Below are 14,712 nucleotides of genomic sequence, written 5' to 3'. Positions count from 1 at the left end.
GAGCGCTTTTCTTTTTATAAAACTGAAACTCTATAGCAGCTCAGCAAGACTCCCCTTCCCCTGTCCTCCCGGCTACGGGCAGCCGCCACTGTAGTTTCTGCTGGCGTGATTTTGGCTGCTACAGCGCTTCAGATCAGTGCAATCATGGCATTTGCCTTTTTGTAACTGACTTATGTCATGAAGCATAATGTCTTCGTGTTGTAGCGTGCAGAATTTCCTTCCTCTTTACACCTCAGTAATAGTCCATTGTATGTACTTAGAGCATTTGCTTATCCATTCTGTGGGTTGCCTTCTATCCTGTGGATAGTGTCTTTTGAGGTATAAAATTTTAAAACCTCATGAAGCTCAATTTGTCTGTTTTTTCTTTTAATGCCCGCCCCTCCCCAGCGGGCGGCGCGTGCAAGGACTCGTTCCCAGTCTGTGGTTGTGAGGTTTTTGGCCTGTGTGGTCTCTTAAGAGTTTTATTGTTTTAAGTCTTACACTTAGCTTCTCGAACATGTTGCATTCTGCATGTATAGTGCTAGGGAAGGCTCCGCTGTCCTTCTTTTGCATGATATCTAGTTTACCCAGCACTTGATTTCTGGTTTTGTTTTTGGTTTTTGTAGTAGTTCCAAATGGGTATGAAGTGGTATCTCGTAGCTTTAATTTTCATTTCCCCCATTATTCGAGATGTTGAGCATCTTTTCACATGCCTGTTGGCCATCTCTATCTTCTTTGGAGGTGTGTCATGTAGGTTTTTGCCAATTAAATTTTTTTTTTCAAGTTGAGCTTTAGTTCTCAGTATATCCTGAATATTAATCTCTTATCCGATATATATGATTTGCAAATATTTTCTTTAACTGTGTCTTCAGACTGTATCCAGAATCTGACCACTTCTGATCATTGCTGGTATGTTTTCCTTACCCGGAGCATCATCATGTCCCCTCTGTAGTAATGACCGCAGGGCCTCCTAAGTGTTCCACCCTTTGTTTCCTCTGCAGCCTGTTCTCCGTGGCAGCTGCAGCGATCTTGTTAAAATAGACGTCAATCATGTTGTTTCTTTGCTCAGAACTCTACTGTGTGTTCCCATTTCACTGAAAAGGAAACTTAACCCGGGCAGTCTCTGACAAGGCCCTTTTTTTTTTTTTTTTTTAAAGATTTATGTATTTATACAAGAGCTGGGGTACAGGAGAGGTGTGGGAGGGTGAGAGGATTCACCAGAGACAGAGCAGGGGAGCAGAACAGGCAGACAACCTAACACTGCTGAGGGGAGCAGCGGGTGAGACAGGAGAGGTATCTCCTGGCTTGTGGGTATCTCCCTGGCTGGCTGGGATCGAGCCAGCACTGCAGAGGCTGCGCACAGCTGACAAGGCCTTTTTTTTTTTTTTTTTTTTTAAGATTTATTTATTTATTTATACAAGCACTGGGTACAGTCAAAGGCACGGGAGGGTGAGAGAATTCACCAGAGTCAGAGCGGAGAGTAGAATAGGCAGAGTGACAGAGTACACTGCTGAAGGCAGCAGCAGGTGGCAGGAGAGGTCTGCGCGCCATGTAGGACCCTCGCCCGGCGGCCGGGGATCAAACCGGCGCTGCAGAGGCTACGGGCAGCTTTGCAACCCAGCACTCAACCGCTGCGCCACCGGGGAGGCCCTGATAAGGCCTTTTTTGATCAGTGTCCCTACCTTTAGCCTCATCAGCTGTTACTGTCCTCCACCCTTAACCTACCTCTGCTGTGTCCTGAAAGCCCAGTGTCTTCCCACCCAGGGACTGTAGTTGCCCCTTCTGCCTGGAATGACCCTTTGCATCCTGAGCTTCCGAAAGCGCCTCCTCGAAGGCTTTCCTTAATGGCAGCTTCTCTCTGAGCCTTTCCTGCATTATCTTATAAAAAATCAGAGCTCCCTCTTTGATTTTCACCACATTGCTGCTTTAATTTACTCCACGGAACAGATCGCCTCTGTGGCACTCACTCGGTTACTTTTTTTTGGTTTTTGTGTCTCAGTAGAGTGTAAGGCCCACCATGCCAGGCTCTCTGCTGTGTTCACTTTCTCTTTCCTCAGTGCCCAGAACAGGGACCAGGACACTGTTGTCCAGTGAGTCAGACTTGAATGAAGTGGGAGTGAATTTTACAGTTTCTTAGGAGAAGCAGAAGGAACAGCAAGAGGCAGTGCTGTGCCAGGGACAGTGGAGGCCAGGCTGGCTGGAGTCTGGGGAGCACAGGGGGCAGATAGGGCCCGTTTATTGGGGTCTTAAAGGCCCCACATGCATAATAAGGATGTTGCATTATATTTGGACATTTTAAGGCATCCTAACAATGACCAAATTAATGTCATTTAATAGTTGTTATTGAGATATATTAAAAATGATGTTTTAAAAATGATTAGGTATTATAGAGTAGAACCAAAGTATTTTCCTAAAAGCTCATTTTAAATGTAAGAATTTCCCTAATATTAGTTTTTAACTATATAGCAGTCTTTCTAGATTGTTATATCAGAAATATTTTTAAGTTTTGTCAAATACAGCTTTGCCTGAAAATGAAAGATTTCTAAGTAACCATTTTATAAAAGCACCTCAGTGTCCTAGGTTTACTTAAAATTAAAGGCTTATGCTGAAAAATTACTTACAGATTTAAGCCTTTGTATTTAAATGGATTTTTGCTCGTTTTTACAGTAAATTTTCATTTAATTGGGTAACATTACTTAGATGTATGTAGGAAACTACATTTTATTTTATTTTTATAAATAGATGAGTAATTTATTTGGAAAGAATTTGAAGGTGAAAGACTTGGATTTGAGGCTTGGACATGTTAATTAATGAGTAGTCCCTATTATTTTGTATGTCAAAATGTGTGTAGTCTGTTGCTCTTTTTAGGAAAATCATACAATAGATAGAACTAATATCAGAAAATAATTTTGCATTTTAGTAGATGAAATGTTGGTGGGTAGTTAAGAGGTTTCTTACTTTAAAACTGTGCTTTATTTTATCAGTTGTGTTTCTTTACAGGTTGTTTTTCTTTGGGGTGTTTTTGGAGATTAAAACTAAAAAATAATATTAGATGCATTCTTTGGGGAAATATTTCTCTTGGTACTTTATTTCTTAACTAGTCTATGCTAGAGTGCTTAGAATACTTTCCTCATTCCCATTCACTTACACTTTCGAGATGGTTTCCCAATTCTCTTTTTCAGTTTGTTTCTTGAGTTCACGACTTTGCATTTGCTGCTCTCTTGTGGGAAGGTCCTGCCTCTCCTCCCTCCTGGCCTCAGCCCCCTCACTGCCCTGGCCGGCGTTCACCCTGCGGAGCTTACCGGATGCTGGTGTTTATAGCCTTAAGGAAACACTCCCCTAACTGCTGCTTCTAGATGTGGTGTCCATGTGCCAGTTCCTGACAGCACAGCCACACCTCACCTGTGACAGTGGGCTTCGGACTTACCCACCACTCCAGGCTACTCGAGTTCTTCCAGGCCGGGCGCTAGGGCTTCTGTCTCTGCCATCAGTAGCTAATAAGCTGAATGAGTGGGTTTTAAGCACAGCACAAAGTTAGATTAGATGTCATCACGGCTTGCCACCACTGATCTCTGGGACTAACCCAGTCATGGGATTAAAATTAGTACATATCAACATAATTACATACATAATGTAGTGTATTCACATTATTAAATACGTTACTCATTCTCCTCGAATCTATTAGAACTTAGAGTTAAGTTAGCACAGATACAGTCCCATCTCGTAACAATGTTCAGCTTTATTTGGATATATTCCTCCTTTTTCCAGTATAACCTATATAATAAAAATGTTGACTTAATCATCATATTTATAGATAGGAAATGCAAACCTTGACACATAATCTAATTACATTACAACATAATTATAATTTGTCTCCAATTAATTTCTAAGTTTTTTTTATGCTTTTTATGCTTAAAAGTTTAAGAAATAGATTGTCAATGTTGTAAGTACATTTTAATTCCTTGCTTAACATTATTATATAGTAATTTTTAAATGTTTTTGTGTTCCTTAAAGGGAGATTATTGAGAGCCAATCAGATCAGTTTTAACTGGGACAGACTTGCTAGCTGGATCAACCTGACCGAGCAGTGGCCTTACAGGACGTCCTGGCTTATATTATATTTGGAAGAGACGGAAGGCATCCCAGATCAGATGACGCTAAAAACCATCTATGAAAGGTACTCTGTCTCAGCTCTTTTATATAACTTTACCTTAGATTGACTTTTCAGAGAGAAGTTAAAGCATTTAAAGCAAAGTGAATATAAATTAGTCTGTATAAAGTGCATTTGGTTGCTCATTCTCATCGACTCTATTATAACTTAGAGTTGTGTTAGCAGAGGGTAAAAATGTTCAGCTTTATTTGGATATATTCTTCCTTTTTCCAGAATAACCTATATGATAAAAATGTTGACTTAACAGTCAGATTGACTGTATGTATTTATAAATATGAAATGTAAACATTAAAACATACTTACTTGTTGCCATTTTATTTTTTATTCTCTGCCTTCATAGACTGTTAAGAGGGGGTGTTTCCACAAATCACTGGTGCAGATAGTCTCACAACTTGTAGCTGGTGAACTGAGAAGCTGAGTACTGGAGGAAAAGACTGCTTACATTAAATGATAAGGGATTTATTTTCCTTTTATAGTCAGCCATGGAAAGTACTTTAAAAATTTTTGCTTCTGATAAAGTTGATATTTTTCTCTTGAAAGACATGCAGTTAAGACTTAGTGAAATGTCAAATATATAGTGATAAGTTACCAATTTGTTGTCAAATTCTCAAATAAAATTATAGTTATTTTTGTTTATCAGAACACTTAATACCTTCAATGTTTTCATCACTTGCTACTCTAAATAAGCTCTCTTCTTAGAGGAAAATAATATAAGGAACTTTGCAATGTTATAAAACTGTTGTTTTAAATCTATAAATGAAATAGTAAATCTAACAGAGCTTTCAGTGTGTAATTCCTATCTTAAAACTTGTAAGATTTCAAATAGTATTTCTTAGAGTATTGTCAGCAGGTAATTTCCCCTGTTTTCTAATTGCCATTCTTCACGTTTGTCTATTAGTTAATATGTCCAGGTGAGGGACTCGTTTTAGAACTAAAGAGATGGCTGGAGCACTCGTCTGTGGATTTGTGCTCTCCTGGGGTTTTGCTCTAACAGATACTAAATGAACCAGTTGTTCACACTGTGCTGTATCAAGGAGGGCCCATAGATGGTGGCGGAGCAGCCCCGCAGTAGCGCTGAGGCACAGAGAGGCATCTGCCTCCCCAGCAGCGACGCTGCAGCCGCTGCTGCCTCAGGGCAGCACATGCTTGCGTTTCTCTGGGCTGTGCAGTGTCATTTACTTCATGAGTAAGTGTGCATCACAACACAGGCTTACGTGATGATGAATGTTTGCTAGATAAACTGGCTTTATTTTTAAAATTTTTTTATTTAAATAGTATTGATCATAGGAGCAAAACAGTTGTTTGTTTTTAAATCATAGGCAAAGGTCAATTAAAATTTGTGGAAAGAAGGTATTGAACTAGAAAAATCACCTTTTTAAAGATTTATTTATACAAGCGTTGGGTACAGTCAGAAGCGTGGGAGGGTGAGAGAATTCACCAGAGCCAGAGCAGGGAACAGAACAGGCAGACCGACGAAAAACACTGCTGAAGGGAGCAGTGGGCGAGACAGGAGAGGTCTGTGCGCCATGTGGGACCCTCGCCTGTGGCCAGGGATCGAACTGGCGCTGCAGAGGCCGCGGGCAGCCTCACAGCCCAGTGCTCAAACACTGCGCCACTAGGGGAGGCCCAGAATCACCTTTTTAAAACCCCGAGTATAACAAGATTCACGCAGGGCTCAGCAATGCTTGCACTGGCAGGGGACCTCCCTGGTGGCGCAGGGGTTAAGTCCCAGCACTGTTGCCCTGGTGGCCAGGGAGCTGACCCACAGGGTGCAGCAGACCTCTCCTATCTCCCTGCTCCTTCCCTCAGCAGTGGAATTCAGTGGATCTACCTGTTCTGCTCCCCACTCTGTCTCTGGTGAGTCTTCTCACTACCCCTGCCCCCACCAGCACCTCTGGCCTGCACCCTATTTGTTCTATGCATAAAAAAATAAAAACCACTGTGGGGGGGTGCGGGGGAGGCTAGGGAACAAGATGTTACACTTATACTTGCGCTTAGCGCTGGGCTTCCACACATTCTTAATCAGATGGTCAGGCCTGAAGTCATCACTCACCTCACGGGATGGAGAGCGTCGCGCATGGAGTGTCTCTGGGCGGTGCAGTAGAGGGTAGCACCTGTGTGATATTGTATTTTACTACAAGTCTCTTCATGAGGAAACAGCCAGATGACTGCAAACTGTGGGACATTCTCCAGGACGACTCACTGGCTGCTAGGGAGGATTGAGAGTCGGAGGCGCCAAGTGCAGGACATGAGCTCTGACTGGAATCTCGTCAGAAGGAAAGGGGAGCACTGAGGACATTTCAGGGGCATTAGAGGCACTTTCAGATGGTTTGTGTGCAGACACACGTAAGCGTGCACACACACACACACACACACACACTCATACATATTTACACAGGGAAGATGTGAGATCAGGTGTATCAAGATGTATTTGCACAGTGTGGGTCTAGGGGAGTGTGTTGTGTTCTGTTCTTTCAACTTATCAATGGGTTGAAAATTTAAAAAAAATGTAAAGCAATGGAAGCACTACAGTTAAGTCATTAAAGTACAGGTTGGGGCCTCCCCCGGGGCGCAGCGGGTGAGCGCTGGGTTGCGAAGCTGCCATGTAGCCTCTGCAGCGCCGGTTCGATCCCCGGCCACTGGGCGAGGGTCCCACAGGGCGCGCAGACCTCCCCTGCCGCCCGCTGCTCCCCTCAGCAGTGTCCTTCGGTCCTTCTGCCTGCTCTGCTCCCCACTCTGGCTCTGGTGGATTCTCTCGCCCTCCCGCGCTTCTGACTGTGCCCAGTGCTTGTATAAATAAATAAATAAATCTTAAAAAAAAAATAAAGTATAGGTTGATACATGCTGTGATTTGAACAAATAAAAAGAGATGAGGGTCCCAAAAATGAAGGCCCCTGGCACGGTGCTTCTTACAGTTCTCCCCTCCTCCCTTCCCTGTTGTTCTTCACACGGATCGTTTAATAAATATTCTTTGCTTTTTAACCTTTTAACTTAAGGACATAGTTTAAATGAATGAATTTAAGAGCTGTACTCCTTGGTGCACTCATGCGATTCTAGTAACCTTTACACACGCGCCACCTGACACTGAAAAGTGTGTGTGTCTGTGTCTCTGTAGCATGTTGGTATGAAGATGGGCTTTCTGCTTACCAGCAGGCTGCGTTTTGGAAAGTAATAGTTTAGTTTTCTAGTTAGTCTTCTGCTGAGAGGTGGCAGGAAAACAAAAGATATAAAAAGGATGAAGAGTAATTTGATTTCCTTTTAGATATTATCATTGGAAGATAGGACATGTCTCTCTGAAACACTGACTTTTCTTAAACCAAAATGTAGAAGTGCAAAGACCTAGTGGCTTTCCTTGATTTTTATGTATTGATTCTAGTTAATTTTCTTCACTTAATGTATGTATTTTTTTATAACAAGATACTTTATTTGTGCAATGCTATTTTTAAATTTTTTTTTAATTTTTAAAAAAGATTTATTTATTTATTTATTTATACAAGCACTGGGTACAGTCAGAAGCGCGGGAGGGTGAGAGAATTCACCAGAGACAGAGCAGGGAGCAGAACAGGCAGAAGGAGTGAGGTACACTGCTGAGGGAAGCAGCGGGCGTGGCAGGAGAGGTCTGCGTGCCATGTGGGATCCTTGCCATTGGCCAGGGATTGAACCGGCGCTGCAGAGGCTGCAGGCAGCTTCTCAGCCCAGCGCCCAACTGCTGCTCCACCAGGGGAGGCCCTTCACTTAATGTATATTTAGGGTGACATTCTTTTACCAGGGCCGTGGCTTATATGGTTGCCTTGTATGCTTTCGTGTAGTGCAGAAAATGGGGGGTTGGGGAAGTTGCAGGTGCATACAGGGACAAACATAAAAAGTACCTTATACCCTTGGGGAACTCATATATCTTTTAATTAAATTGTTTGTTCTACTTGAACATTCTTTCAAACTTAGAAAAAAGTTCCAGAGTAAGTGCAGTGCAAGGAGTAGCCATCCGTGTGTTCACCGTCTTCGGTGTCAAGGCCTAGCTTTGTTTGTGTTGCCGCCTGCACTTGCTCTCTCCCTCTTTCAGTGTAACATGAACAGCAGTAGATACAGGATATTGTATGTTGGAGGTGTACTGAGGTGATGAGAGCTTTGCTTTGCTATTACCCTAGCCCGGTGTCTGAGACTTCAGCCTTGGTCTACAATGGGCTGGATTCTGGGTGATTTCAAGATGCCTATTTTTTTTCCTGAGGTGCAACTATATTTTATATGCATAGAAATATAAGAATATTTTATAGCTAGTCTAAGGAAGATAAAAAGGCAATTTAGTAAGTATCTTTGAGTATTCATTAAGGAGTTGACTTAAAGTAATAAAATTTAGTAAGATGATTTGAAATTTAAACTATAGGAAAACCAATTTGGTTACCATATTGAAAAATCATATATTGGGATAGGTTGGAAGAGTTAAATGACTGTCTCAAGTTAACCATAGTTGAGTTCTTTGATGCTATTGCTTGTCATTTGAATAATAAAAAGTTTTATTTACAGCAGACAAAAAGCAGCAGTGTATAATTGATATTCATTTATTTTATTAAAGAAATCTGATTTGGTAAAAACAGAAAATAGTATTTTTAACGCTGGTAGTAAAATTTATTTTTTTAATCCATAAAAAGCCTCATTTATTTTTATAGAGATTTGATGACACATCTGCTTGCTTTATTCAGCTGAAAAAGAAAATGTTGGTTCTTGGTGTTTGGTGAAATTGCTTTGTTAAATTATTTTCTAAATTGTTCAACTTTTAACAAATGACATTTGATACTAACACTGGAAAGCAATTTCAGCTAATTAAGTAGATCCCTCTATAAGCCATTGGAACATTAAGATGACATACTGTTCATTCAAGATTATTTTAATTGGTACAATTATTGTAATTTTCATGCAATTATGTGTTGCGCTAAAAGCTTTTGTCTAGATCATTTGAGGGTTTTTTTTGTTAACATACATTTAGTAAGAAGAAAGGGAGTAAAATAAAAACTGTAGATAAAGATTTTCTGTCTACTTTTTATTACAGCACTTTAGACAACCATTGAAATATTTTAGTATGAAACTTTATTTCTGGTTTTTTCAGTAAGCATTTTAAGCAATCATAGAGATTTTTAAAGATCAGTTCCAATAGTTTTCATGAAGATAATGTTTGAAGTTTCTGTTTTGACACTGCAGTCTTTTGCTCAGGATGATATGGTCAGAATAGTTTTGAGCTAAAGCTCATGCCATACTTTTATTTTGGTTCTTTTGCTTTATTTATTTTTTTTAAATAATTGAATAATTTTGAGAGAACCGCAGAATGGTAGCCATTTCACGTTTCATTGAAATAATATTGACGAATAGATACTACAGATACCTGGTTTATAACGTTTTCCTCATCTCAGTATCTTTAAGTTATTCAAGTAATGGTATTTCTGTACTTCAGACATTTTTCATAATAAAAGTTCATATTTGATGCTAATCCTTCCTGGTATTCAGAGTTTTCGTAAGCATCATGTCTTTCTAGTCATCTCCTGTCTCTTAGCTCTCACTAACCACCTTCCTCTCTCCTTCATGATCCAGGGGGCTGTTAGTGCCCCCCCATCCCCAGATGCAGAGTGTGCACAGACTTTTTGTTCTGCTTGTGGACCTAACTTACTAATTTGAATAGCATGAAGAATCGGACACTAGTTGGCTTGACTTTGTGGCATTGTCTCGTGTCCTTTGTAGTATGTCGTGTGTCCTTGGGCTTCCTGGACGTCCATGTAGGTGAAGGGCAGGTTGTGCTGTTTATTTTGATGTGCCTGTCTTGGGCCTACTTTTTCATTTGGAGAAACAAATGAAGCAGACCCCTTGCTTTTGAGTTTATGTATTTGCTACTTCTTTGTAACAGAGCCTGTAGCTCCACCCGGGGCTGTGAGAGGGGTTAATGGGAGAAAACTCTGAAAATAACCACCGCGCACCTCTCCTTGACAAGCTGTTTGTACACGAACCGGAGACGCATGGCCCCTCCCCAGGCGCCCCCTGCGCGTGGGGCCGGGACACCCCGCCTCGAGTCCACGCAGCATGTTGGCGGGCAGCGGAGTCTGGGGCGGGAGGTGTTGAGCAAAGGTGGCAGGGGACGAGAGTTCATGGAGCAAATATGGAGGCTTTTCTGGCTGAGGAAACAGTTTGCACAAAGGTTCGGAGACCAGGTCCCGGACGGCTCGTGGAGGCCCAGGGGCTCCCCATAGGCCCTGCGCTCAAGTACTCCCCAGTGTCTCAGCCAGAGTTTGGGGGCCCTGTCGACTGGCCAGAGCATGTTTTGAGCCTCCAGAGCTGGGAAGGGCATAGGGATGAACCTGAGTGGGGAAAGTCAGGTAAATGAGAAGTGCAGGGAGAAGAAATGACTTGCCCTGTCTTCGCTGTGCACTTTCAAAGCCCGATGGGACTCTAAGTGTGCGAGAAATTACAAAAACTCATGTCCCCACGTGTCTCTCCTGTTGTGGGTTTTGTTTCTGAAGATCATTCTCTGTCTTCTGCGAAAAGGATGAATTTATAAGTCCACTTTTTGGATCATTTAAAATTGAAAATGATTAGCTTTCATTCCTTGGGCTTGGCCAACTGCATGACTTTCCTGCCCCCAACCAGCAGGTACATCCCCGGCTGGCAGCGAGTGGAAGGGGTCTGCCCGGCGCTGGCTGGATAGGGGTGGACAGATTGGCCAGCTGTGTGTGGACCGGCAGTGAGTTTGATTTCTGGGATGTGTGAAATGGAAATGACGGTGGTTGTGCATCGGATTGACTCTAACGATAAAGAGAAATAATTGGGCAAAATTCCATAAGTAGAAATCAGGTTTACGCTGGAGTTTCCATCTTGGCCTGGCCCTCCAGCTCCTCCTCACGCTGTCCCTTCTCCCTTTCACCTTTCTGCCTGCACTTCTCTCTGCTCATCCCACGCCCTCCTACCACATTCTTTTGGTCTGATCGCAGTGCCATTACCTCAGGAAGGCTTTTGTAACCAAGCATCACCCTATTTTCTGAAGTCTTTTTGGATGCATTCATTGCATACTGGTATGTGCCTCATAGCACTTACCGTGGTCGCTGTTTTTTAAACATTTGCTGTGCTGTGTCTTTAATATTTGTTTCCTGAACTAGCCTGAACTCCATGAACTGTGACTTCCTTAGGCCTTGCTGAACTACTTGCTTGTGGACCTTCTTGGCATAGAGAATGCCTTAGTGGGCGTTTCTGAAGGAATACAGAAATGTGGTGATGTCATCTGGGCTGAGGGAGGCATGGCTGAAGGGAAGGTGGCGAGAAGCTGAATTTATCTTGAAAAGGACACTGGCCAACAGATGCTTGTTCATTGGTTCCAAATGTGGGTAAAATGTTGCCCTACCATTCTGTCCCGGTCAGGCCATAGTAAGTTCTCAGTACACAGAGATTGGCTGACGATTACATATTCCAGCAGTTTCTGCCTTTGGTCAGGTGATACTAAAAATCAAAGCAACATTTTCAGAGGCATTTCCCCGTGACTTTGAGTCCATTTGCATTTCTGAGGTTTCTTACATGTCTTTCAGGGATGCTGTGGCTTGGAGGCGGCTTCGTGCCCCCACCCATGCGCACAACTGAATTGTGTTCATTCAGTTCTTTATTCAGAACTTTATTCAGTTGTAATTGTTTCTAGTAACTGCAGTGGTTTTGCTTCAAAAGCTTAAGAAATGTCATGACATTGGGCATACTTAGGTTGCTTAAGTTTTTATACCACTTCATGTGTACTAGATGGCTGGGGTTTTTTGGTAATTTTTTTCTAGGTAGCTTTTTTTTTTTTGCTTTTAATAAAATTGACTTTTAAAATATTTTCCCTTCTAAACCTCTGATGCCGCTTTCAATATTTTATGCCAATGTAGAACAAAGAATTTTAAACGTTCCAAAGTTACAAGTTTCCATCAACACAAAGTACTCAAACATAGTAACTTAGCTATTTGAAAATAGAAATAGCAAAATAAATTTCTCTAAATATATGTTTTAATGTGTAAAACAAAGGTTGCATGACCTATGCACGTCTGCAGTTTATAATACAGTAAGGATATTATGTATCTTTATATTTTTTTTAAAAATCTGATTATTGAAGGGTTCAAATTCGCCTTCCAAAGTGAATATGCCTTTAAGTTCAGATAGAGATCAATTTTTTTCCTGAAGTTATTTTTTCAACAGAAGTTTGTGATCTTAGAAATTAAAACCAAACTGCTGTTAAGAGTCTTCAAAACTTGAGAATAAACAGTAGTTACTGTACAACCAAAAGGCTGTCTACTGAAAGGCTGAGCTGCGAGGTGAGGAGCTGCTGTGAAGCCACTGCAGGTGGCCTCTGTGAGCAGTACCCAGCGGGCCCAGCAGGGGGGGGTGTTTCACTGGAATCACTACCAGGCTTGCCGCCAAGTGGTGACATCAAAGGCCTCCTGTCCTGCTTTCCCCTTTCTATGGCAGAACAACATGGGAAACTGCATTTAATGAGTATTTTAAACTCTGAATTTCAACTTTCCATTCCTATTTTTTAATGGTTTCTCAGAACATTTGTAGGCACGGAGAAGCGTGATCATAGACAAATGAATGGTTATGTGATCAAATGGTATAGTTTTTATTAAGTTCGTAGGACTTCACTCCCCCCCCCCCCCCGCCTCCAGACTTCATTTATTTATTTATATTTATTTATACAAGCACTGGGCACAGTCAGAAGCGCGGGAGGGTGAGAGAATTCACCAGAGCCAGAGCGGGGAGCAGAGCAGGCAGAAGGACCGAAGGACACTGCTGAGGGGAGCAGCGGGCGGCAGGAGAGGTCTGCGCGCCATGTGGGACCCGCCTCCGGTGGCCGGGGATCGAACCGGCGCTGCAGAGGCTGCGGGCAGCTTCGCAACCCAGCACTCAACCGCTGTGCCACCGGGGAGGCCCTAACTGTTTTTCAGTGAATGAGTATTACTCCTTTTATGTGATCAAATGGTATAGTTTTTATTAAGTTCGTAGGACTTCACTCCATCCCCCCACCTCCAGAATTCTTTTAAATAAACTCTTGGGAAAAGGGTAGATGTGAAAAAAGAGGCTTTAAAAAAATTTATTCAATTGCCAATTAGTACTAAGACTTAAAGGTACTAAACAGCCCAGCCACTGTGGAACTTGGGTTCTGAGCTTGGTAAACATTGACTGGGAGGCATTCAGTGAAGGCTTCAGAATCTGCAGTAGGTTCCGGGGCCTTTGCATTCAGAGTCTCCATCCTCTGTGGCTGTTACTCAGAGTTCTTTTGCAGAACATTCGCTTCCAATACATGATTAACGTAACACTTGTTAAGATTTCTTAAGGGCCGCAGTGATGGCAACACCTCCTAGTGCTTGGCAGCAGCTTGCTGTGTTAGCTGGTATTCCTTAAACAGCCAGGGCTAGTCTCATTCATTTTCACCAGAATATTTTGGATCATAGAGGTAGTCTCATCTTGAGTCTCCTTTTGCCCCTCTTAACCTCTTTTCTAGAATCTTCTCTCATTACCCTTGGTTGAAATTTTGTCACCTAAATTGCTGTTACCTGATCACTGGTACTGTAGTGGCTAGGGAGCTGACATAGTGTAGTCCCCGGTTTCTCAGACTCTTCCTTCCCCTCCTTGTGGAAACCTTTTTGCAAATTAGATCTTATACAGAAGGCGAATAAACAGAGCAGAAGGAATTTGTTGATTCAAATAACATTCCCTGGTAAACTCAGTTAGTGAGAAACATGAGTTGCTTGGAGTCATATTAGAGCCGGAACACGCGGGTGCTTGTCACAGCTGCTCAGGCATCTTCCTGCCTCTAGGCTTAGTTTTGACAATATCATATCAAGAAATTCTAAATCCTTATGGATGCAAATGTTACCGATCTTTTAAACTTGCTCTGCAGCGGTAGTATGTTTTCAGCTAACCTGACCCAGAACCTAGAAAGATTAATTGGGAATTTTGCTTCACAGGTGAATCATCCATGTAATCTAAGTGGAAATGTGGGCGTGCACCTTCCGGGTCCTGACCAGGCCGTGTCGTGAGTCAGAGCTGTGATTTTCTGCCTGGGTGTGACTCTCTTGGTCCAGGCACCTGGGGTAGAGTAGTGTGCTCGCTTGCACAGTTTGTGCACAGGTGAGCGCTGCTCTGGATTTTTAAAACATGAAGCGATTTAAATATGTACCAGTGCTTCACCGTGGAAGCTAGCATCTTTCTCCATGGTGAAAGTTCATGGCTTCCCCGAAGACAGGAACTCGATGAGGATGTGTACTCGATGAGGATGTGTACGGAATGCACGTGGCCTCCCCAAACCATAGCCCCATTGTGATGGTATTTGTAAGTGGTTTTAGGTGAGGTCATGACGGTAGAATTCTCTGATGGGATTAATGTTCTCATAAGAAGGACCTAAGCGCTAACTGCAAACAGGAAGAGCGTTCTCATCAGAACGGGACCATGGTGCCCTGATCTCAGCCTTTCAGGCCTCAAGAGCTGTGAGAAGCAAATGTTGTGTAGGCCGCCCCGTTTGTTGTATTGTGGTGGCCTGAGCTGACCAAGACACCCACTTTTACCAC

General features: G+C 42.5%; 1 protein-coding gene across 9 annotated transcripts in view; it reads left to right on the top strand.

Annotated features, from left to right (window-relative positions):
• Positions 1 to 14,712, top strand: part of KIDINS220 (kinase D interacting substrate 220) — a gene marked incomplete at both ends in the record, with an annotated part of 74,873 nt that overhangs the window by 36,649 nt on the left and 23,512 nt on the right. For all 9 annotated transcript variants that reach the window (XM_084234509.1, XM_084234507.1, XM_084234504.1 and 6 more), the window contains one exon: positions 3,994 to 4,156. In XM_084234509.1, the coding sequence (XP_084090635.1) occupies positions 3,994 to 4,156 (163 nt within the window). The remainder of the gene's footprint in view (positions 1 to 3,993; positions 4,157 to 14,712) is intronic.

The sequence above is a fragment of the Talpa europaea genome, assembly GCF_964194135.1.
Source record: "Talpa europaea genome assembly, chromosome: 6".
Taxonomy (NCBI): domain Eukaryota; kingdom Metazoa; phylum Chordata; class Mammalia; order Eulipotyphla; family Talpidae; genus Talpa; species Talpa europaea.
This window is presented reverse-complemented; position numbering and strand designations above follow the sequence as displayed.